At 37.3% G+C, this 25914-nt stretch overlaps 3 protein-coding genes across 11 annotated transcripts; 2 read left to right on the forward strand and 1 right to left on the reverse strand.

The window, feature by feature from the left end:
* The first annotated feature begins 2975 nt into the window (after positions 1-2975).
* prdm11 (PR domain containing 11) lies at positions 2976-13922 on the forward strand. 4 transcript variants are annotated; one of them, XM_079859526.1, is made up of 8 exons: positions 2976-3354; positions 4063-4185; positions 4293-4369; positions 5977-6236; positions 6343-6410; positions 6563-6750; positions 7458-7991; positions 8558-13922. In XM_079859526.1, exons 2-8 carry the CDS (start codon positions 4121-4123, stop codon positions 10711-10713), a joined length of 3348 nt encoding a protein of 1115 aa, XP_079715652.1. In that variant the 5' UTR covers positions 2976-3354; positions 4063-4120; the 3' UTR covers positions 10714-13922. The 4 variants fall into 4 exon arrangements, with proteins under 4 accessions (XP_079715652.1, XP_079715653.1, XP_079715655.1 ...); XM_079859527.1 differs by having other exon boundaries at positions 4068-4185; XM_079859528.1 differs by lacking the exon at positions 2976-3354 and adding an exon at positions 3385-3847.
* A 2025-nt stretch (positions 13923-15947) lies between these two features.
* Positions 15948-20454, forward strand: cd59b (CD59 molecule (CD59 blood group) b). Of its 6 annotated transcripts, none has more exons than XM_079858694.1 (4): positions 15948-16047; positions 16194-16276; positions 16397-16501; positions 19705-20454. In XM_079858694.1, exons 2-4 carry the CDS (start codon positions 16222-16224, stop codon positions 19908-19910), a joined length of 366 nt encoding a protein of 121 aa, XP_079714820.1. In that variant the 5' UTR covers positions 15948-16047; positions 16194-16221; the 3' UTR covers positions 19911-20454. The 6 variants fall into 6 exon arrangements, with proteins under 6 accessions (XP_079714820.1, XP_079714815.1, XP_079714816.1 ...); XM_079858689.1 differs by having other exon boundaries at positions 15952-16047; positions 16361-16501; positions 19705-20380; XM_079858690.1 differs by having other exon boundaries at positions 15956-16047; positions 16207-16276; positions 16361-16501; positions 19705-20381.
* A 294-nt stretch (positions 20455-20748) lies between these two features.
* kcnj11l (potassium inwardly rectifying channel subfamily J member 11, like) lies at positions 20749-25899 on the reverse strand. Its single transcript, XM_079859745.1, has 6 exons — positions 25827-25899; positions 24429-24619; positions 24098-24334; positions 23724-23993; positions 23272-23479; positions 20749-22309 (listed from the first exon to the last, which is right to left on the reverse strand). Exons 2-6 carry the CDS (start codon positions 24585-24587, stop codon positions 21882-21884), a joined length of 1302 nt encoding a protein of 433 aa, XP_079715871.1. The 5' UTR covers positions 24588-24619; positions 25827-25899; the 3' UTR covers positions 20749-21881.
* Positions 25900-25914: the final 15 nt, after the last annotated feature.

Raw genomic sequence — 25914 nt, forward strand, 5'->3', positions numbered from 1 at the left:
ACTTGTACCTGAATCAGGTATTTAGATTTCAGCCTTGACTATTAGCAAGGCTGAACGGATCAAAGAAAACCTGCAGTCTGATTGGATAGACTCAAACGCCCAGAACACCACCTGTCCAATCAGTTCAACAAAAAGCATGCCTTCTTATGCAACTTTTTTATATAAGTTTTGTCAGACTTTTTTAATATGCATTTAGTTCCGAGTTTATTTTGTAAAGATTTTTATGTGAACTTTGTGTCACTTTCCTTTTTACATGTCTGGCGAAGATGATGCCAAAACGAAACAGTATACATATGTACATCTCTTAAATACACATGCATTTTTTGTTGTTGTTGTTGTTGTTGTTTAAATTATGAACAATATACACTTTCACAATGGCATCTGTAGAAAATAGTTAATTCATGTACAGTTACAGATGGGAATTATTTGCTGGCCACAATTCTGGGCTCTTTGGAACATGGAAATGTGGCATTTCAGCTGTGTATGAATCTCATGGACCGGTACTTTCATTCAAGTCTGCCTTTGCTAGCACACCATGCTGAATGTTATTGTTATCTTGGGGCGCTGGGTGGGCAGGGTTTGGGGGGGTTCCAGTGGTTGTGAGAAGATATTTATGGTCTTACATGGCTTATATTGCAGAGTGCATGTAATCTGTTGTGGGTGGGGGTATTTAGAAAGAAAGGGGAGGGAACTTCAGAAAGCCACGCATTCAAAGCATTCAAGTTCTGTATACCCAAAGAGACTGCAAACATGCATTTTGCTATTAGGAAGCCTTTTTATATGCATTCGAGATACATATCATTGAGATTTTTTTTTTTCTTTTTACATCACGGTTGATTTCTGCTTTAGCTAATGGCTCTGACGCGTGGGAAACGCTTTCCGCCAGCTTTCTGAGTTGTCTGTATGGCTTTGCAATTTTGGTTTTAGAACTTTTAAAAGGCGAAAGGTTGCGGTGTACATTTTATGCATAAAATCTTAACATTTTGGACCCATTTCAGCTGTTCATCCTGTCACCTTGATCTTAATAGTTTGTAGATCATCCATATTCTTTATGGTGCGTTATAATTCCACAGTGACAAAGAAGTCATTGTAGTTTCAATGTAGTTTCAGTTCACTTTTCATACTACGTCATGATTGTGGCCTTGTACTGTTGATGCATTTCATTTCTATTGTCGTGACTTCCCTGATGTTGTGCAGTGTGTGTGAGCGAGCGTGTTTGAGCAGGTTGTGTGTGTGTGAGCGATACCTCATCTACAGTCAACTGTCAAATTGGAAAACGTTTTTGTTTACGCGTGCAAAAAAAGAAAAATCAAAAAAAAAAAATCTTCCACTTGATGAAACACAAAACAGGATACATTGTAGCGACATGAGTTATTAAAAAAAAAAAAAAAAAAGTTCACCTGGTGTGCTGAACTAAGTGTAAATGGTTTTACACAATATGAATATTTGTAAAATTGTTTGTATTTTTTCATAATGATTTTAAAAAGGAGTGTGTTTATTTTTTGACTTTTTTCTGTTACAGAGCTCTCTCTCTCTCTCTCTCTCTTTGGTCTTTTTTCTCCTCGTTTGTTCGCCTGACATTGTGAGTGAGTCAGTTGGTTTTTACCTCTCCTGTATTGAGCCTGTGATGAGTCCTTTGTATGCAGTGTTTTGAAAATACTGTAGGGAACATGGGAAGAAATTGATATTAGGAGCATTTGATCAATTTGTATTTATTTATTTTATCATTTTGTTAATAAATTGACAAAGAATATTTGCCTCCCGTTTGTCTTGAATTAAATTTGGCCTTTGCGGAAAAGAGATTTGAAATGTCAGGGTGGCGGTTGAGCTCAAGTGCAGGTGAATTAAGGACTGTTAAGGGCCTCCAACCCTTGGAACACAAATTAAGATTTTTTTGATGAAATCTTGAGAGCTTTCTGTCCCTCCATCGACAGCTACGCAACTACCACTTTGACGCTTCAAAGTTTCATAAAACGAATTCATATGAATTGAGCAGTTTGGTCAATTTCCTGAAGAGACTCGATCGCTTTATGATGAACAGATTTAATTTAGGCTTTTATGCACATAAACATTGATCAGTGAACACAAACAGAAGCTGAACCGAACCTGCTTGACACGTGAGAACAAACCTCATTGGTTCTTTTGGAAGCTCAAACGTGATGCGTAACACAAAAATGAATGGTTCTTGCATGTCAAGCGAACATGCTTGAGATTCCGTTTACATGTTTATATGTGAATAAAAGCCTAAATTCAATCTGTTCATCATATAAAGCAATCGTGTCTCTAGGACTAAACCGCTCGATTCATATGGATTAGTTTAAGTATCTCTTTATGAACTTTTTTTAAGCTTCAAAGTGGTAGTTGCATGGATGTCAATGGAGGGACAGAAAGCTCTCAGATTTTGATCAAAAAGATCATTTTTGTTCTGAAGATGAACGAAAGTCTTACGGGTTTGGAACGACATGTGGGTGAGTAATTAATGACAGAATTTTCATTTTTGGGTGAACTAGTGCTTTAAGGTATACAACTACCACAAGGATGTCCTCCAAATGCACAATTGTTATATAAAGCAACCCGTTTCGTTTTAAAACACCAACTTCACAGTTTGTAGTAATTGAAGACATTTACTTCTAAAAGTAAAAACTTAAGTCCTGCTTAAGAGCACTTAAGTGCTCTACAGTCCTGAAGGATATTCCTGAAGCAATTCATGGCAAATTAAATACTAGACTAACCAGTTGAATATTGTATGAAAATTGCTCCAGTTCTTCCACTTCATTGCTGAGACCTCATATGAACCAAAACAGCAGCAATTTCAGTAGTAAAATACAGATGGGTAGTTTCTCCAATTGTAACATTCAATTTATTTTTGCCATTTTAAACTGATTGAATTGCAGAGACCTGTACGTTGAATAATTCAAATAAAAAGGGAAAGTTTTAAAAAAAAAAAAATTAAAAAGGTGAAAACTTGGCGCGCAACCGTTGCGCATTGTTTCGGGAGGCGCGTTCAGAAAACGAACGCACATGAAACGCGCGTGAACCGCTGCCTCATGCAACTTCACGCACAATCTAACTTTCCCTTTCCTGAAATTTTGTGCCCGGTCTGCACAAACGCAGCTTTCTTCCGTTTTCCATGTCATTTCCTGTAATAAAAAGATGGTGGTCATAGCAGAGAGAAGCAGCTGACTGTGGTACAAACATTTGGAGATGATAAACTTTGCATCGCCCGGGACTAGTGAAATCCCCCCGTGCTGTTGCGTCACCGCCGCGTTTCTCTTAGCGGCCAAAGACGAGACGCGCCACGGCTGAAGAAGACCACCAAAGACCCCACGACGCACTGCGTATATTCTCTAGACGGTGAGTTACACTCACTAGCCAATGTGGCCAATGAAAATGGCTTCCGAAAGCGTTAGGCAAATTGCCAGTCGCTAAAAGGAGACCGAGCGTGCAGAAGCGTTGCGTACCGTCATTGTCATCTCTCGCGCTTGATCGTGTGTGCAACGTTTACCTCACAATGTTTAGAAGAACACAACTTTGCAGCAGTTTTGTCTTTAAAGAGAGTATTGTTGCCCTATTTGTTTTCCTGCACTCGTCTCTCTCACGCAGCTCTTGTAGTTTATGAGTGATGGCCGGTTTGGCCAATCAGAGCGCTGCTCTCTGACTGAAATATTTTGGAAGTACATTTAGGAAAGGAAACGTCAGCAGGAGAGTTTACTCAAGCGTGCGTTGTGGTTATCGCGTTATGCATGTTTTCATGAAAGCAACTTAAAGTTAACATGTATAACCAACAAATGCAAATGAGATGACAAGGTAAATCCAACAGGACGTCACGGTGCCCAACTGTAATTGGGTAATAACATTGGCATAAACTTTTTTTTTTTTTTTTTTTACTTCCACAGTATCAGGATTTTAGATTACAAATTATATACAATTGGCAAAGTTTGAGATTAGTGGCTAGTAAAAATGTATTATTTTTAAATACATTATTACATTTATATAAAAAATATTACAAATTATATTATCAGCATAAAAATGTGAGTTAAACGTTTAACTGATGAATTTCAGAACAGAAGAACATGTCAAAGTGAAACGGGGCACACAGGAGTTTCTCCTTCCTGCCCAGATGGCAGATTCCTGTGCTGTTCCAGACCATTCTCCCATGGAGGCAGAGGTCGAATGCAGCACCAGGTCAGTCTTACAAATTGTGAACAAAAGAAAACTTTTAAAGAGCAATTCCTGTGCATAAAAGTAGAAAATCTGTAGTAATAAGCCATTTTTCTACCCATTTACCCTAGTGCCTCAAATGAGAAGTCAACTGAAGAGCCAAACAAAAAACTAAAAGTTGACCATGAGCACTGTACCAATTTTTATTGTAAGTATAATTTACTGTAATTAATATTTACCCATCATTTACTCACCCTTAAGCCTTCCTAGGTGTATGTCTGTCTTCTTTCAGCCAAACACAATCGGAGTTGTATTAAAGTGCTCCTATTATGCTATTTTAAAGTTTCCTAATTTTGTTTTGGAGTCTCCTACAACAGGTTTACATGCATCAAAGGTAAAAAAACTGTTTAATTTTATCATAATATACATCACCACATTTTCAATGATTCTCAAACGACTCGTCAGATGAATCAATCTTTCTAAATCCCTCCTTTCCGTGAGCTACTCTGCTCTGATTGGCCAGGCAACTCAGTCTGTTGTGATTGGTCTACCGTGTACAGCGCGTGTCGAAAACAAAAATGCCCATTGGCATATCAACATCAGCTGTCCTGAGGCTTCCTACACCGTGAACTAAACACAGTAACAAACAATGTTGTCGAATTTACCATATCAATCCGAGTGCAAGTGCGATAATGAAACATTGGAAGAACTAGTTATTCAACCCGAACCTTCATCGCAAGGACGACTCGAGCAGGACGTTTCTCAGTGATACACTACTCAGTTTGAGGTACATTATGAGATGTTGCAACTGTAATTCCTCACCATCACAAGTGCATGTCCATCAACAAACCGATTATTTTACTTGTACTTATTTATTTACCCAGTATTTTTTACATTTATTGCGGTGAACATGTGGAGACTATCAATAACAGTGCATACATTAGCCGGGGTCTAGTGTGAATGACTGATGTAACATAAACGTTGGTAAAACAAATCTTGCTCCATGCTTAATCTTTACTCAAACGACAGACAGTCTGCATTAATGGACACAGTTTTAGGTAATAGTGGCCCACAACTGATTAGCAGAAGTATTTCAGTAAGACAGTAATAACGTGAGTTAGACATGACGCTATCCAATATCTACAGGAATCAGCTGTTTGTTTGAGGTTCAAGTTTTCCCTGGTGTCTGTGTGCGCAATAAGTGGGCGGGCAATATGCTAATGTTTCGTCTTGACATCACAACGAAACGGCTTATGGCTCGTTTGAAAATTCATTTCATTGACTCAGAGATGACTCTTACTTATATACGGTGCACTTTCAGATTTAAAACTTTGCATGATGTTTTCATTCACTTAGAGCCATGTTACACACTACATGAAAGGTTATTTTCAAAAATCCATAATAAGGGCACTTTAAATAATATTATGGCTCTTCCCAGCTTTGTGATGGCATTGAATAGAGCTTTTTGAAGCCCAAACGATTGTTTTTTGTAAGAAAAATATCCATGTTTTATTGCCATTTATCAACCCACTGGAGTGGATGCACTTTTTGGGCTTCAAAACTCGGGCACTATTCAATGCCATTATAAAGCTGAGAAGAGCCAGGATATTATTTAAAATAACTCTGATTGTGTTTGGCTGAAAGAAGAAAGTCACATACACCTAGGATGGCTTGAGGGGGGGGTAAATTCTGGGATAATTTTCATTTTTTAGTGAACTATTCCTTTAAACTAAAGTATTGTGTAGGTCTTTGGAAATTTGATATCAGATGAGAATTTTATATAATTATGCTGTTTTTACATTGCTCATTATACAGTCTGTGAAGAGTGCAAGAAGTATTTCTTGGAGGAGTGCCCTACCCATGGGCCGCCTGTCTTTGTGCCGGACACACCTGTGGCATCAGGGGTGCCCAATCGGGCAGCTCTCACCGTACCCTCAGGCATCGAAGTCCGCCGAGATGGTGATAAGGTGGATGTCTGCTGCATGGATGAAAATATACCAAAGGGGGTGCTGTTTGGCCCTTATCAAGGCCAAATAATGACCTCGGATAAACCTTCAGGGCCATACTCTTGGATGGTAGGTTATGTTGTATGTTTAATCACCAATTAGCATAGTTGTATGTATTTGTATTAATTTTTAATGCAGGTAAAAACTATTTTAATGACAAATGTATTTATTACAGATTGTTGATAAGGACAACAAATATAAATTCATTGATGGGAGTGATGAAACTACAGCTAACTGGATGAGGTAATATTATGCCACTTTAAATCCTCTTTTCTTTTTGATTTCTAAGAAAATTTTTCTATTGTAGTAACCAAGTGTTCAAAATGCTGCTCTTTTAATCACTTTGTTTGTATTCATATGATTGTTCTCATTGCTCATTTTTTTTATTCGTCCAGGTTTATTCAGATTTCTTCGGAAGAGAGTGAAAAGAACTTGAGTGCATTTCAACATGGCAATCAAATCTACTTCCGAGTGTGTCAGAGACTGACGGTTGGCGAGAAACTTCGTGTGTGGTACAGCAGCGAGTACATGAGGCGACTGCAGAGTGTGTCTCGGGACAGCATTGACCGCAATCTAGACACAGGTGAGACACCGCTTGCTGGTGCTTGAGAAAAAAGTAAGGATTTTGAATTAGGTCAGAGGTTAAGGAATCTCCAAATGCTTTTTAAGAGGCTGCTAATATAGTGCAGAGCTGAATGCAGGTTAAATAAAAAAATACTTGGTTCTTTCAATATAAAACGTGTGTTGTTAGGTGACAAGACTGAAAACTCACAAGATTTCACAAAAATGTAAACTGTAGTTCAGCCAAAAATGTGTACTACATACACATTCTTATGTTGTTCCTTTATGACATTCTTTTCTGAAATACAAAAAAGAGAAAGAATTCTACTGGTCGTGCTTTACTTTTCAATAACAATTAATGTGGGATGGAGGTTTCAAGCTTCAAAAGGGATCCAAAGGCATCATAAAAATATCGTAAATATGCTCTATATTTCAAGTCTTCTGATAGATTTGTGTGAGGAACAGACCAAAATATAACTTATTTCATATTGAACATTTTTGATCAACAAAAAAAGTACCCAGACGAGATGTTCCGGGCCTGCAATGGTTTAACAGGTAAGTGAAATGGGATTATATTTACATACAAAAATCTTTTTAGTCATCCTGGTTTAGCCATCATACTTTTTTCCAGTTTTATATTTTACCACACAGTTTTTATTTTATTTAGTTTTTTTTAATATGCTGATAGTGTTCATTTCCCTTATCAACCATTGTGGTATTGTATTGCAGGAGTGAAATTAGAAGAGCACGATGAGCCCAAAGGTCCAGTGTTGAGATCTGCAATGCACGGTAGAAGGACCCTAAGTAAGCATGGAAGTGATGAGGCAGAAAACCAGCCCCAGGCCAAGAAAAAGAAGATTGACCTCATTTTCAAAGATGTTCTGGAAGCATCTCTGGAGGCGAATCAAAGTCAGAACAACCCCCTGAACAGCACCTTGTCTTTTCAAAGAGCAAGAACAAATGTCTGCCAGGTTTTCAGCCAGCCTGACGGTGAGTGTAAAGTGTCAGTCTTTGCCTCTGGATTGGCTTCCATGGATCACCACGACAGTGGCTTTGATGCGAAATGTATTAAAATGGAAGACACGGAAGAAGATGCGACCCTAACCGGCGAAGGACCATCGACATCTTTCTGCCCGAACTGTGTGAAGCTAAAACGACGAATCCGTGAGCTGGAGGCTGAACTGCTCCGTCTCAGAGGACAGGGGCATGTTGAAATTAAGCCTGTACCACCATCTGAGCCCCTTCCTAGTGAGGACCTCAGAGGTAGGTTTGCAGCTGGGATGAAACGCTACCATGGATAAGAGCCTTTCTGCAATACATTTTAATATTGATGTTTTTTAAAATATATGGCTATATATAGAACATTTTGTCTCTTAATCCATCAACTAAAGTTTGAGTTCTTTTGTTGTTTTTTGCCTTTTTGCCTTTTTGCCATTGATTGTGTGATTGCCGTATTTGTTCAAATGTTGGAACAAATGGATGTTGGATGGAAGTGCACTCCTAATTAAAAGTTTTAATAAAATTATTTTATTTACTTTTTGAAACCTGCCACTAAAGTTGAATTCTCTGCTTGTGTTTGGTTTGTTGTTTTTCAGAAACAAAAATTATTTGAAATAATAAAAAAAAAAATAGTTTTTACTGTATTGGTTGATGTAGAACTTGAGATAAATGTGAGCTATATTGAGAAGGTGTGCTTATAATAGGTATGGAAACTCTGAAACCTTCATTCACTCCAAATCTAATCAGTAAAGAACTGTTTCTTGAATTTTAATTCTGCGTTATATTTGTGTTCAGTTTAATGTTATGCTCTGTTTGCTCATCTGTTGTAGACTCCATGACGCCAATCCCAGCGGCGCTTGAAGAGGATGACCAGGATGTTGATTCTGCTGATGAATCCATTTCTGCTGACCTCATGGTGGCTGCGGATGAGTCTTCAAAACTCTCGGTGGGCTCAGGTCGTCGGATTCGCCGCTTCAAACAGGAGTGGCTGAAGAAGTTCTGGTTTCTCCGTTATTCACCCACACTGAATGAGATGTGGTGCCACGTGTGCAGACAATACACCGTCCAGTCCTCCCGTACCTCTGCTTTTATAATCGGCTCCAAGCAATTCAAGATCCACACCATTAAACTGCACAGCCAGAGCAATCTGCACAAGAAGTGTTTGCAGCTTTACAAACTTCGCATGCACCCAGAGAAAACTGAGGAGATGTGTCGTAATATGATAACACTCTTCAACGCTGCCTACCATCTGGCTTTGGAAGGACGGTCATTTTCCGATCTGCGACCCTTGGCAGAGCTCCTCAAGAAGTGCGACCTCAAAGTGGTGGATCAGTACATGAATGAAAATGACTGTCAGATTCTCATCCAACACATCGCTCGAGCATTCAAAGAGGATCTGGCTGAGAAGATTCGCCTTTCGCCCTTTTTAAGCATCATCATGGATGGACAGCATGACGATCTCCTGGCTGACACTGTTGCCGTTTACGTCCAGTTCACCACCACTGATGGTCTTCCTGCCACCGAGTTCCTCTCCCTACAAAGGCTTTGCGGAGGCAACGTGGAAGGCTACCTTCAGGCCGTGGATCGTGCCTTTGGTGTCCTTGGGCTAAGACTCCAGGACATGCTGGTTGTTGGCTTGGGAATAGATGGCTCAAACATCTCCTCTAGTCTGAGGGCAAATCTTTACATAGCCATACAAAAGACAATCCCTTGGTTGTTGTGTCTGCCTGTGATGATCCATCGCCCCCATTTAGAGGTTCTGGATGCCATCAGTGGTAAGGAACTGTCTTGCTTGGAGGATTTGGAGAACAATTTGAAGCAACTGCTTAGTTTCTACCGGTATTCTCCACGTATGATGGCTGAGCTAAGGTCAACAGCACCAACTCTGTCCGAGGAAGCCGAATTTCTTGGGGATATAAGGGCTGTTCGTTGGATCATAGGGGAACCTAATGTTCTCAATGCCCTAATTAAGGACTATCTGGAGGTGGTTGCTCACTTGAAGAGCATAAGCAGCCAAACCCAGAGAGGTGATGCTGCTGCCATCGCTCTGTCTCTTCTACAGTTCCTGTTGGACTATCAGTCCATGAAGCTGATCTATTTTCTGTTGGACATCATTGCTGTCTTTTCACGACTTGCTTTCATCTTTCAGGGGGACTATTTGTTGGCGTCACAGGTGGACGCAAAAATTGAGGATGCCATTCATGAGATTGGTCAATTGGTGGATTCCCCAGGGGAGTACCTACAGGAGTTTGAAGAAAACTTTCGAGAGAGTTTCAATGGTGTGGACCTCAAGAACTTGCGGGTTGCAGAGTCCAAGTTTCAGTCCATTCGAGAGAAGATCTGTCAGCGAAGTCAAGGCACCCTGGCCCAACGTTTTGATCCACGCAGTCGCACAGTGGTCCAGGCTTGTCAGGTGCTTGACCTGGCCTCGTGGCCTCTTAACAGGGATGTTCTTGGCGCATATGGAGAGGAGGAGATCCTTGTAATTTTTGACCACCTGGAGACTCTTCCATCATCCGGACGCGAACTGTCTCGAGAAAGAATAGATGCCAGAGGAAGTCTTGTGGTTGAATGGAGGGATCTAAAAGCTGATTATTGTAGTGTGAATGGTTTCAAAGAAGTAGTCAGCCACATCTTCAGATACAAGCAACGTTTTCCTCTTCTCAATCACATCCTGCAGGTTGTCAGGGTCTTGCCAACGTCAACAACCTGCTGCGATAAAGGAAGAGGTTCATTGCAAAAAGTGCGCCGAAATAGCCGTTCCAGACTGACTCTGGATCAGATCAATGATCTGCTCACCTTGGCCATTAACGGACCGCCTATCGGTAGCTTTGATGGAAAGCGAGCATTGGACAGCTGGTTTGAAGAGAAATCTGGGAACAGCTATTCGCTCTCAGCAGAGGTGCTGAGCAGAATGTCCACTGCCGAACAAAAGTCTGTGTTGCACAATATGGATATAAATGCAGAGTATTATCCAGATATTTGACTGATCAGAGCCAATTCCTCAGCCAACATGATTCCAAAAAAGCCATCTCATTGGAAAAGGGCTGATCGGGACTATAATGTGATTGGCCAAGTAGTTTGACACTGGCCCTGCTGCTAATGGCCTAGATCAGCGTCTTCTCTAAGAGTCGGTATGAATGCCTTTGCAGGTCGCAGGCACATGAAACACTTTAAAATGTTCATGTAAATGGTTGTGATGTGTTGATATGTGTTTTTGTCCCAAAGAGAAACTATTTTCTAGTCGTGAGGATTGTTGCCGTTAAGTGAATGTTCGACTGAGCACCATTTCATCAGGCGTTGGTGAGTGAAGCCTCCTTACAGTCTTTTGTAATCTCTGAAAATGTCACCTTCTTGCAAAAGCTGATTTAGCTGAAATCTTTCTGGAAAAACTGTTTTATTATTCTGTCTGCAATATAATTCAAGCAATCATTCTGTATTTGTATGTAGACTTGTGTGTATGGAAATTATCTAACAAAAAGTGCTTAATTTTTTAGCATGTTCTTTATGCTGGTTATCGCTAATTGGAATGGAAATAGCCACTATTTTGCCATGCAGTATATTCCTAACATTTTTGTATCTTTTTTTTTTTTTTTAAGATACTCTAAATTAGGGTTCCTCAAAATCCGGTCCTGGAGGGCCACTGTCCTGCAGAGTTTAGTTCCAGCCGTAATCAAACACACTTGAACAAGCTTATCAAAGTCTTCAGATTTACTAGAAGATTACAGGAGCTGAAGTCTGCTGGACAGTTTTGAGGAGCCCTGCTTTAAGTTAACCATTACTCTTAAGATTACATGTAAAAATGGTTTGAAAACATGTTGATGTGCCATAATACTTTATGCAATCAGGCACCTGTAATGTGCAGTTTACACCCAATCTGATTTAAAGTATATAGCCTAAATATGCAAGGTTTGAATTCCTTACCAATAGAAAAAAATGTCACGTGCTGGTGTTTGATTTCTGGTACATGTTTTATGTACAGTTACAGACAGCCACTTCAGGTCTCCTTACAAGCCAGTTCAAATTATAATATAGTTAAATTTTCATTTCGGTTTTACTCGATTTTTCTCTGATGCTGTATCAAAGCAACAAATATATAATATGTTTACTTTTTAATGCTGCATATAGGCAGCCTAAATAGTCAAATGTTTACTGAAAATTTAAAATGATGAATATTTCAGTAATAATAGCCCCAAATATGATCACTCTGTCTTCATACTTTCCATCTGATTTAAATGCTTGTGCATGACGTCACCACTAGTAGGCGACACTGTACAACAATTTACCTTTGGCAATCTCTTTTTGATTTAATGTCATACAAGAACAAATCTTTTGTATTTTTGATTGTTATTATGTGCATTCATGTAATTTACCAGTGTGCATGTCTTATGGTCAGCAGCATATATTTCTTTCACTGACTTTTAATTAGTTATTTTTGCCATACCTTGCCTTGCCACTAAATTCCATCGATTATACCTGTGCAATATATATTTTACAATTAAATTGTATGTTCTTAAATACAAGCAAGTTTAAAACTTAAGCAAAACTCTGGAATTTAGAGGTTTCCAATGTGATCAAGCATGTTTTATAAAATGCCTATGGATTTGCCCTTTTTATTTAGTTCTAGAAATTTCCATATTTTTCATTCATAACTATTTTTAAATGTAATTTCTCAAGGTCAAAAAAAAAGAGTGATCAGTTGAGATCTATTATTAAAAATAAGGCTTTTAAAGTCATATTTGCAATGTTGTAGTTAAAATTAAACATGAGTTATCATGTCAGTTTTATTCATATAACTGTTAAAGCGTCATTATTATCCATTAAGAAAATATTGTAATCTGTGGTATATCTCCATCTATCAATCTCAAAAAAAATACATGCAGTATAATATGCTGCATTCACGCCATGTCTAAAGTACAGTGGTCACATGGTACAAGTAGGAGTTCCCAGCTTACAAGTTGTAATTACGAGCTTTACGAGGACGTGAACGCTTTTTACAAGTTGAAATCTCGTAATAGGTAATTAAGACATGGTGTGAACGTACCTATATTAAATAGTATTGATTGCTCTCACTTTATAGTGCGAAATGGTGCAGTTAAATGCAGTGTTCTCTAAAGTTACGTTAACCTTTAACTATCCACATGCACAGTTAAGACTTGACTACCTTCCGTGTGCTGCAATGTTTTACATTGATCAAATTTTCTAGAGAAATTAAAACCGCTTGTCTTCATTTTAAAATAGATTTAGATTTTGCACGTCTGAAAATTTAGCATGTTTAAAGCTTTAGAAAGCTTGTTTTTTAGGGAAAACATTTTGATAAATCCATTTTTTATTCTGTTTTAATGAATGTACATTTTAAAAACTGTGCTACGCAAAAGATTATTATGTTTATAACTATTATGTTTCAAAGTAGTTAGCATTTTTGTTAGCATTTCTCGTCCCAGTGAGCAGTTGATGTCAAAGCATACCCACATCTGAACTCATTTGGAGTAGCAATAGGATTGTGTAAAGGATCAATAAGTGCGCTGCCAAAAATCTAAACGTTTTGTTTCATTTATGCATGTATGTGAATGCTTTTGAATGTTAGACTGTTACCTCACAGTGAGGTATGCCATCGAGTGAATCTTCTCTTATTGTGTTGGGAGTTATACGCCGTAGCTGTGTCAAAGCTAGCGTTTGCTCGTCTTCAATGGTGAATTCTGATCAAATGAGCCAAAGTCAAGCCTGATTTTGTTTCATCAAATACTACGCTTACCAAATGTAAATGTTACGTCTAGATTCATAATTTTGTACTTCTTGATTTACTTGTCATGTAATCACAATAATGTTCATTGTCCATATTATGAAATGTTTTTCAAACAATTATTGATGATCTGTTTTTATGTGGGAGACATTAGGTTTAAGGCCTAAAGAACAAAGTTACTTCTGATTTCAAGTTTATTTTCTAACGAAATGAAATAAGTGAATAGTAGCTCTATATTCTCATTCAGTTTCTTTTTGCGGAGAAATATGTCATTTGCTTGGATTTATACATCATACACACCTTCTTTCTGAAAACATAACACTGGAAACTCAAGAATATGAACTACATGTGAAATGTATACCTAGAGAATGTGTACATGTATTATAGAAACCCACTTAAAATGACAGCATATGGAATCTATATTCAACAAATAATGGTTTAATAAAGTTTTCTATGTTATTTTCATTGTCGTGGTCATTTTTTCACTGGTTTCTTAAAGGTATAGCGGAGGATTTTCTTTTTCCGGGTGGATCATCAAGACTATTGGTCCTCCTAAGTGTCAATCATTCTGGTGATATGTTTACGTAAGGCCGTCGTACGTGCTCGTGCACACGATTCACACGATGGCGTGCGCTCAAAACACAGGTTGGGCTTCCCACTGATGCCTCAGTCGTGAAGTTTCTACTTGACAGGTAAAGTTTGGCATGCTATTTGGAGAAATCCATTTAAAATCACTGCTAGTAAAAGTTAATGTAAGCTATGATTAGCTCGTGCATGCGTTTAATAGGCGCTCCCTCTCGGGAGCAGGTAGAGTGTTGCGCATGTGCATTTTTTCAAAAAGTGGAGAGGGCGGTTCTTTTCTAAAATTCGGGAAAATCCTCCGCTATACCTTTAATTGTCTCACTATTCATAGATAAAGATACGATAAGATGGTTTAAAGGAGTCATAACATGAGAAATTAAATTTGCCTTGATCTTTTGACATATAGGTCTTTGTACTATTAAAACATCCTGCAAGTTTCATAGCTTAAATTGTTCTCCTCATTATAAACAAAGCATTTATTTAATCAAGCTCCAAAAAACGACTCGTTTGGATATTGTGAGATCTGTGACGTCACACAGGGAATTTGCATATGCCTGCCTCCAGAGCAAGACATTGACGAATAGTTTTACATCATTGTTTGATGGCTGACATTTGCCTACTCTGTATGTGAGTGTCGCGTCGTGTCAAAAGCAAACAGAACCCATTATAATCACAGACGCTGTCTACACTGGTTACAGTTTACAGATCTGCTCTCAGTTTCTGACACTTGAGTCTGTCGACAACAGGACAAATGGAAGAGTGAAAGAACGTCCGCTTTGACGTTTCCAGTTTAAACAACTCGTTTGCAAATTTAAAATATAGTGTAATTAACTTCACAGGATAAAAAAAACTAAAATCTGGAAAAGCACTTGCCGAAATTGACTCTCTTTCCATTTTTGAGCTGGATTAGCCAGACACACACACACACAAACATCGTTTAAAATGCTGCACTGAACGCCACAGCCCAAACAAAGATCAAGTGCTCTTTGTTGCTTGTCTGACCACAGCTTCATTGTTCATCTGTGCCTAGATTTTGGTCCTATAAACACAGTCCCATTCCGGCATTGTGGAAAAAGCCAATCATCACGCCTTCTCCTTGATATTACCATTCTGACACTTTTCTGTTCCCTTCAGTAACGTAGGAAAAAGCAACAACATGAGTATTTGTGTGGGCTGCCACACCAACGGCGCCACTTCACTGTTTAAATACCAACAAATCCATTAGCTTAACACCGATTGTTCTGCTGTCGCCAGATACAGATTCACATTTGTATTTTGTGTCTTTTCAGGTTCAGACTAAAATAAGGGCGCCATTGAGATGACATTTGAATTGAGTGCTTCCATGACTGCAGAAAGGCTCTGGGAAATGTGACACAGGCCTTATTGTTACCAACAGCTGCAGCGTTGGGAAACGTAGCAGAAAGGATTAGGTTTTAATTCTCGTGGTTACGCTGTACAGATAGAGAGACGATTAGATTCAACTAAAGTTCAGAACATCGAGATCTTTTGTTTTAAGATTCTGTACACTATCTTTGAACAGGCGAATTCTGATTGTGCTCCATTTTAGGTCAAGATATAACCCTTTTCTGGCTGTGCAAGATAAGATAAGCGAAATGCAAAATATTTTTGAGATGCATTAAGATATGAACAAATTTCTGACATCTAAACAATTGAATGTGTTGAATCTTAGCTTTTTTAGCAGGAAAAACTCACTGACGAAATTGAAACCATGCTTTGTTTCTCATTTTACACATTTTCTAAGGAACACCACTGACATTCTAACAATAATGACCGTTAAAAATAAAGTCTAATTTTTCGGGTCCGTTTAATCTGACTTGGCATCTAGGAGAAACTCCATCAATGACATCATTCATGCAGGGCAAGGGTGAGGTTGGGCCAGAGCTCGCGCAGGGAAGAGGTGGCACGAGGAATTCTTTTGGTTCGGTGAAAAGCACAAGCTTGGACGTTTGCAACATCTGAATACTTTTGAGCAGGGTAAGTGATATTTAACACAATTCTGATGCTGCTGATGTTTTTCATAGAGCTTCCATACAAGTAAATACACAAAAAAGCAGATTTGCCTTTTCTTTTCCACCAGTTTTCGTTCTGTTTAATTTCAGTTTATTGTTATTCATTATCAGTCTCTTCGGTCAGGAAGGTCTTTTCACGATGAAGTGCTCTCTTGGACTTTTTCTGCTGGTCTGTTGTGTGTCTCTTAGCTTCGGTAAGTTAAATGCATATGGTGCTTATTTTCGGGATGGTTTTGTGTGGCTTTGGTCATGACCTCAATGCTTTTTATTCGAAACAGGCGTTAAGCATTATGGAATGCGATTCTCCTCTGCAGGCTCGTCTCTTCAGTGCTACAAGTGTGAGGATTACTCTGGGGCTCATTGCTCAGTGCAGCAAGTGTGTTCTTACGAGGACGCGTGTTTATATCTTCATGAGAAAGGTTGGTGGATAAAGTTTTAGTATGCAGTACATATCCTTTATATTTTTATTTTTAGTTATTTTATAGTGTAGTGTAGACATTTTAAATGCAATTATTATTGTTACATTCTTTTTTGTTTATTATATTATATTATTATCCAAAATGTACTTGTACACGTAAGTCACTTAAAATATATTTGCTTTACTTATAAAATATCAAACAATCTACAAACAAGTGACATTATAGACATTTTTTTTTATTTATTTTTTATTGAGATTCAACATTAGATAAAATCAGGCCAATGGGGTGTTACGTAATTAACACATTTTTCCCATTGCAATGTAAATTGTTCCAGTTCACTGTTAACAAATGCTATTAACCTTTTAAACCATTTTGTAAGTGTCCATTGTAATTTCCATCCATGCAACTAGACATTTTCTAAGAATTAACTTCACTTTTCTGAATCACTCTTGCAATAAGTTCTAATCAAATGATGTTGAGCAGTGTTGTTGGGTAAGTAAATTAGTTACTTTTTAAAACTGTACTTAATTAATTAATCTAAAATATAATCACTTACTTAATTTTACTTAATTAGTCAATTAAATGCCCATTGTGGTAGAAATTCCCCTACACACCTGACTTAAGTTCATCTGGGACTTCCAAAGCGTCTACTGACCAGTTTATCCTCTAGCACATTTCCTAATCAACATCAACTAAGTCAAACGATGTCTCGCCCCTTATGAACACTATCACTTGGGAGTAAGGTCTCCAGTGTTCCACTAACCTGCAGTAACCAGACAGATTCCAGACAGTGCCTATGCTTTAATCACGGTCAGGAGGACCTCGTATCAATCACAGACAATCCCCTCGACAAAGAGAGTGCAACAATTTGTATAGAATAGGAGCATTGCAAAAGTGACATGATTCATTACATAATTTTTCTACAATATGATTGGTTCTTCATATGTATAATTCAGCCAACCCTTCTGTTACTTGGTAAAAGCAAATTTCTTGATTGCTTCACCTTGTTCCTCAAAGTCATGGGTTTATATATTTAGACAACTATCTAGTTTTGTTTCCCCTTTTTTATTATCAGACAGGACTCAGACACACTTTGGCCAAAGTGTTGGGGACATTTAGTTTTCCAAAGTATATAAATGTTAATCCTGCAAGAAAAATAAATGTTTGTTATGAGTATTAAAAAAAATTCCTTAACGCCATCAAAATGTTTTGTTTTTCTTCAAATAAATTGAATAAGATCAGATAACTCTCTTAAATTAAGTCGCTTAAGTTGAATAAATTGTTCAAAGTTAACAGTAAAAAGTTTAGTTTTTGAGTTCAAGGGTACGTTTACAAGACAACAATGTACAAAAAATTGACAGATCTACGAATACGACTAAAAACGCTGTATTATTCATGCCAGGCCAGTAGATGGAGATGTCACTTTGTAAAGAAACACCATGAGCCTATAGACTGAACAGTAATACTTATGGGCATGATGTCACCGTTTTCACAAATTCGCGTTTTTGTAGTTTACACGGAGACGATAACAGTATCAAACGGAGTCGTGTAAGCAGTCCCTTCAATTTCTTAATAATGAAATCATACAAAATACTGAGATGCTTAAAGGGAAAGAAAATGAACCTCTTAAAGGGAGGATAACCTTCAACTTGTCTAAAATCCCCTAATGGTAAATTATTTGATTAATTTATTGTTGAGGTGATTGTTAGTGGTTCACTTCATGAAATGAGTATTTTAAACAAAAGGCTACATAATTTTGTGCTATATATATATATATATATATATATATATATATATATATATATATATATATATATAGTGCTATGCATAAGTTTAGACACCCATACTAAAGTTGACTAAAAAGAGGAATAAAAAATCATCTTTTGGAAACTGAACTTAATGCCTTAATTTAAAAAATTAGGAAAAATCCAACCTTTAAGGACACCAATTTTCTTTGTGAATGAATAATGTATCGTAAATAAATAAATGTTCTTCCTTAAAATACAGGGTGCATAAGTTTGGACACCCCTATGTTAAATTCCCATAGAGGCAGGCAGATTTTTATTTTTAAAGGCCAGTTACTTCATGGATCCAGGATACTATGCATCCTGATAAAGTTCCCTTGGCCTTTGGAATTAAAATAGCCGCACATCATCACACACCCTTCACCATACCTAGAGATTAGCATGGTTTTATTTCAGTTAGCCTAATAGCTGGTTTGATTTGCATTGAGAGATGATCTTATGGAAAGTACTCCATGCCAATCTCTAGGTATGGTGAAGGCTATGTGATGATGTGCGGCTATTTTAATTCCAAAGGCCAAGGGAACTTTATCAGGATGCATGGTATCCTGGATCCATGAAGTAACTGGCCTTTAAAAATAAAAATATGCCTGCCTCTATGGGAATTTAACATAGGGGTGTCCAAACTTATGCACCCTGTATTTTAAGGAAGAACATTTATTTATTTACGATACATTATTCATTCACAAAGAAAATTGGTGTCCTTAAAGGTTGGATTTTTCCTAATTTTTTTAATTAAGGCATTAAGTTCAATTTCCAAAAGATGATTTTTTATTCCTCTTTTTAGTCAACTTTAGCATGGGTGTCTAAACTTATGCATAGCACTGTATATATATATATATATAGGTAACGGTTAATCATTTAAATTCTAACTTGCTTTCCTATTGTTACAATATTTTGCTTGAAAAATGTGCTGTTTTAATATAATTAGTATACCATTTGCTTTATCTTTTGTTATCTAAAGCAATGCCGTTCATACATTTTTAAGTGTGGACTTATGTTCTGTTTGATTCTACACTCTTGGAATCGATTTCTAACCATTTAGAACAGCTTTAATGATCAGTTATTAAAATAATATTTTATTTCTAGTTTGAAGAACATTTTAAAAATCAAAAGAACCTTTTTCCAATATAAAGAACCTTTTGTGCAACTGAAAGGTTTCATGGATGTAAAAGGTTCTTTAGGAAACCATAGATGCAACCTTTAATTTTAAGAGTGTATTCTATTCTATATTATTTATTTTTTTTCTATTCTATTCTATTCTATTCTATTCTATTCTATTCTATTCTATTCTATTCTATTCTATTCTATTCTATTCTATTCTATTCTATTCTATTCTATTCTGTTCTGTTCTGTTCTGTTCTGTTCTGTTCACTAATTCAGTCATTTCTCATTTTCCAGGTGGGAAGACCATTCGCCGGTGCATTCGATACACTGACTGTGAAAACTCTCGTCTGTCCCAGAAGTTCCCGTCGATATCAGAATACACTTACAGATGCTGCAACACTGACCTGTGTAACAGCGGGCCAGTGACCGCTGCAAGCACGTCGTTCTTATACCTGCTAGCGGTGCTCAGCGGCCTCTGGTCCTGCTGCATCACTGCATGATTTCACAATAGAGCTTCTTCAGAAGTTTGTTTTGTTGCCATACCTCTTATGGATATCCATATATTTACTATGTACCATTATTTAGCGATTGCTCGTTTTTTACTAACCACTTATAAACCACAAAGTACTGTTTGTTGTAAATTATTTGTATTCTAATACCTTTTTTATTTTAATACATTTTATTTTATTTTGGCTGATTTTTTTTTTTTTTTTTAATAATGCTGTAAAATGTTTGATCTTTTCATATATGACCTTTGTATGTGGTACCTTTACATGAGTAAAATAATAATTTAAAAATTTATTTTTATTGATTTTCTGATTTTCTACGTTCTAAACATTTTTAAAGAAATACTGATGTTTGGGTTTTTCAAGCGTTGCCTTACTCCTTACCAACTTAAATGTTCAGTTTCAAACCTGCAACAGTTCAAGTGTCCATTCAGCACCGCGGACAGCTCCACTTCAACTAGCCATTCTCATTCACAACCTATAGCTGCGTTCACGCCATGTCGTAATTACTGTAAATAAATGTACTTTTATGTCATACACTGATCGGTCTGTAATTAATTATTACAGCTCAGAATCGTTACAGTAATAACAACATGGTGTGAATGCACCTTAACACTGAGTAAAAAGAGGAATATGTATTCAGTGCTAGACTGCTGAGTGGATTTGAAACAGCTGATTTTAAAATCTCCACCATCTGAACGCAGATGGACCAGCTTCCCTCAGAATAACAATCGCTGCAAAGTCTCTAAAAGTAAACTCTGCCCAGCTGTTGATCCCTAATCCTGTGATATAACACGCACGTTTTCACAAAGTAAAGAAAACTCCTTCAGTCAGATATATAAAACGTCATTGCTTTATTACTTACATGAAATACATCAAATAAATTAACCCGCTGTTCTGTAAACAGTTAAAACAACACGGAATGTATTCTCTAATGGTCATTTAAATAGCTTAGGGAGACACTAACATGATGTGTTCAATCAGGTCCTCTAGTTCACACACAATTGCACAAGGCCACACAATGTAAACACACAATATGTCAACATTTACAGTCACAGTAAAAACAAAAAAAGTCACGTAAACACGATCACATCTCATAAAACAAGATGAGAACACAAAAAGGCAAAGGACTGAACTGGTATATTTTTTTAAAAAGGGTTTATGGTATAAAAACCCAATATACAAACATATACAGCTGCCTCATGTTTGCTTCAACAGCAGCAGCAATATTTTTTAGTCAGGGTAGATGCCATATTTAATTTGATATGAATGAAAACAAAGCTGTGGAGTATAGATCAAGAGTCTGTCAATCCATTTGAGCCACACAAATGCGTTTTTGTATTTCACTGTGCTGCTTTTCCATTGTTTTTCTATGTAAACATGCGCTAGATGGATGCATTTGAGTGCAGTTGCGTGAAGTTAAAAGTAGTTCAAGTTTTACAAAATGCGTTTTTCCATTTTACTGGCCTACGTCATGCGTTTTTGCGGTTAAAAATGCTGTACACGCAACGGTCAAACACATCAGTTCAGCGCATGTTTACATAGTAGCACAGTGGAGCACAAAAAAGCATTCTGTGTGAATTAAGGTCTTTGGTAATGTTTATTTTCACAACCTGGAAGTTTTGAATTGACTGTATTTACTGTACTTCTATGCCCCACAGCCTCCCTTTTTATTCTCATCAGACTATGTATGGCGTCTACCCTAACCAGGCTCCATGCCTTGACTATTACATTTTTCAGTCAAAACAATCCTAAAATTCATTATATTGCTGGCAGTACAGGACAAAATCTACAAGACATTCTCAGTTGTCCATGTTTTGACAGTTTACAAAACATGTGTAGTATAAAACCTATATGAGACCTATTTGTTATTTATATGCTTGACTATTAACTGAACTAGTGTCACCAGTAACTGCTAGATCAGTTCTACTTCCATGTCTAAAAACTAATTCTTCAAATTGTTCTCTAATCGCTCATGTCCTCTATTGTCTCTTCTTCAATCTCTCTGCCTATCTCCTCAAGTTTCACCGTTTTCTTCTGACCCTTCTTCTCGTCCTCTTTCTCCGCCGTTACATACCACGGCTTGGCTGCCGCGTCGTCGCAGGCCCTGCCGCCCCCCCTCCTGTACCCGCCCCGTCCTGCCCTCACCAGCCCCCAGCCCTGAGGTTTACCCTCATGGGGTCCGCTGTCCTGAACACCCCTGGTCTGGTCCAGCTCCTTGGCACTGAGGGCCGGCATCCGGACGGGAACAGTGTTCCCAAATTTGGAGTAATCGACCGAGTAGCGGCCATCCTCCTCCGTCATGATGGAGACGAAACGCCGACCCCACAAGATCTCCTCCGGTGTGTAGGATGTGCGGGCCTGCATTGTGATGCCGGTGGTCTCCACAACACCTGGAAGAACAGACACATTGGCTCCGTTTCAAAAACTAGCGAGCTATATAGGCAGCAACCTTATAGTTTTTATTTTATTTTCAGTTTTTCTTTTAAATTTCGTGTTAGTTTTCACTCTTTCATTGCTCAATTGAATTTTCTAGTTTCAGTTTATTTCGTTTTTTATTTTAGTTTTAGCATTTTAGGGCTGCCAAAGTTAATGTTGATTATGAAAATGTTTTCATTCAGTTTTTCATTACATTACCGACTGCCTTGAAATTGATTTGACATTAGCATGTTGCTAAGCTAATGGTGCAATACGCTAAAAAGCTTTTAAAAAAATTAATAAATATGGGTAAAACTGCCAATTTTTAATTATATTCAAATATTTTTTGTCTTTTCAATTTAGTGTAGTTTCAGATTAGTGTTAGTTTCCTCTCTTTTATGTCTCCTTTTAGTTTTTTCTGCATTTTCTAGTTTCAGTTTATGTAGTTTTTATTTTAGCTTTAGTATTTCAGGGCAGCCAAAGTTAATGGGCTAACTATCATTTGAACATTTCTCAGCACAGTCTAGTGTTTTGATATCTATACTTGTATTTTCATAATTAATTCAGGTGGGTTGTAAAGGTTTCAAGTTTTATAATATACCATATATCAAAAACTACTACTAAAATCTATTTGTGGCTATATTTAATGTGTGTTTTTTTAAGCTATTTTATAAATAATGGGTTAAATATGGGGTAAAACTGTCCAAATGTATTTATATTCAAATATTTTTATCAATACTCTCTAGTTTTGAATGAAAAAATAAACTTTGTCCTTGCTTCAGCCAGCTTGTGTTTATTTTTCATCAAATTCAATGCAAGGCAATGAGTTTATAATAGGGGTTCCTTTATAAATAAGCTTCTATGATTCATCAAAATGGTAACCTCAATAGGTTGTGAATCAAAAAGATTGCAATAAAGAGAAATGCACTCCATTCACCTTCCAAAATGACAATGATCTCCAGGTCTTCGGTAGCCAGCGACTGCGCCGAGACCTCGTACAGCGGACTTCCTCTGTCAATAGTGTGACTGATTATAAGCGGAGAGACGAGGAATATGCCGTTGCTCCTGAGAGGGTTTTCCACCTGGATATCGAGCTGACAAACAGGAATCACCTCCCCCTCCGCTGTGACTGTCCGCCGAATCACCTGAGCGACAAAAGGTGGAATTCAACTCAAGAAGTTCTGGACAGAAATGATGCCATAGAAGAACCATTTTGGGTTCCCCAAAGAACTTTTCAGTGCTCTTAAAAGTTCATTTTAATAACCTAAAGTACCGTTTTCCACTATAAAGAACCTTCTGTCCAATGGAAATGTTTCATAGATGTTAAAGGTTTTTCATGGAAACCAATAAAGAACCTTTATTTTTTAAAGAGTAGAAGATGTTTGTCACCTGCAGCTGAATGGTGGCCGAGATGATCATGCTCTTCCTCAGATCCCCGACGCGGAACATAAGCGTCGGTCTGCCGTTGCGCGGGGCAATGACAGCGTTTCGCGAGAAGATGAGGGTTTCTGCTCGGCGGTTGGCTTGAGCCGTCTTCATGAACACACAGCCCAGCATGATGGCGTTGATGATCAGGCCTAGAATGTTCTGGATGATGAGGACTATGATGGCCAGCGGACATTCCTCCGTCACCATTCGTCCTCCAAAACCAATAGTGACCTGATATTACAGACACATGTTTTTGTTAACCCTTTTAACCTCAATTTAGGTGCACTAAGCTCCGCTGATACTGTTCTAGATAAGGTCAGCTATGGGTCAGTTACCTGAACCTCAATGGAGAAGAGAAAAGCAGATGTGAAGGAGTGAATGGAAGTGACGCACGGCACAGGCCCGGGATCGTTGGGATCTCGAGACTCCAGATCACCGTGAGCGAACGCCAAGAGCCACCAAACCATGGCAAAGAGCATCCAAGAGCAGAGGAATGCTGAAGTGAAGATGAGGAGGGAATGCTGCCATTTCAGGTCCACCATTGTGGTGAACACGTCTTGGAGAAACCGGCCCTGAGAAGCGATAAAGTCATCATTTCATCTGTTGTGTAATAACATGTTATACAACAATATTTGAACATTTGCTTGGACCAGAGTTGATCTGCACCTGTTCTCGTATATTCTTGTGGGCAACATTACACGAGCCGCTCTTGGTGATGAAACGCGCTCTCTGTGACTTTGGCCGGATGCGACTGGGTTGTGTGGCGTCTTCAGCGAGTCGTGTCAACAGGAACCCATCAGGCATAAGGCCTTTACGGGCCAACATTATGATAATCTGTGGCTGACTGGTGCTTCACACTACAAAAGGGACAATCAAACAGATATATAAATTCATTTTTAATTTAAATATACATTGGCAATAAGAGTTTGACTATTTAACACATTTTTTAAAAATAATACATTTAAAAAAGGTTTCACATACACTCAAAAAAACACATTTTCATCCATTTGAATTTCAGCTTCTAATACATTTAACATGATGTATAATTTGTCAGTCATGCATAAATGAAACAAGGAGAGTTATGTAATAGTACAAATGTCACTGAATATGTTTTAAATGTGCAATAATCAGGTTTCTATATTAAATTTATTATTTGTAAACCATATCGCTTACTAACTGAATCTTGCTTGTTCCACAGCTAGCCATTTTTAAACCATGTTCATACTTTTACATTTATTTTTCACTTAGATTGACACTTAATAGATTTATGCTGGTTATTATCAATTTAAAGAAATACACTTCGAAAATATGATCAATTAAAATCAAATAAATACAAATACTTAAGCTTTGACAAAATTATTTTTTATTTTATATTATTATATATATTTGTTTATTTATTGTGTGTGTGTGTGTGTAGAGATTACATGAAAGATCACACTAGTGAAAATGGTTCTATTATACATTAACTTATAATTCAATACAAAAATCACTATAATGTCATTTCACTACAAATTATATTATATTTTGTTCAAATATATATTTTAAATAGTTATTTTATAATATATATTTAACAATAGCATTTAAGTGAGTTTAACCGGAACATTACATGAATTTTAAAAAGGTTTGTGATTGGAATAATTACACTTAAACGTCGCATGTTTTCCTAATTTAAATGTATATTAAATCAATGTAATGCGTGTTTTGTATAAATATATAAAGATCGTACATTAAGAGGATTCCAAGGACAGTGGTGTTTATAATCATTCAACACAAACACTGAAATATCACAAATCTCACTTCTGTTAAAACATCAACAATATCACAGTTAATTATATTTAAAAATCTATTTTTTCCCGCTTTATGTTGTGTATCTGGAAATACATCGTCTTCAATCGATATCCTGTACGTTATTATAGGCTATTTAATTTAATGCATCTTCGTTACAAACCGCACACGAGCAGTTGGACAAGCAAATATTATCGGATTTAATCATGCAATTGTTTTGCATTTTGCGATTCGTCGTTATGATAGCATAATCAAGGTTATTATTTTAAAGATGCTTACCAGCACAACAGTGACACGCGCTGTTTATTTCATTTCGATGTCGTTTTAAAAAAAAAAATTACCCGAACAAAATGTTTAAAGAGCGAAC

The sequence above is a fragment of the Squalius cephalus genome (genome assembly GCF_949319135.1).
Source record: "Squalius cephalus genome assembly, chromosome: 23".
Classification (NCBI taxonomy): domain Eukaryota; kingdom Metazoa; phylum Chordata; class Actinopteri; order Cypriniformes; family Leuciscidae; genus Squalius; species Squalius cephalus.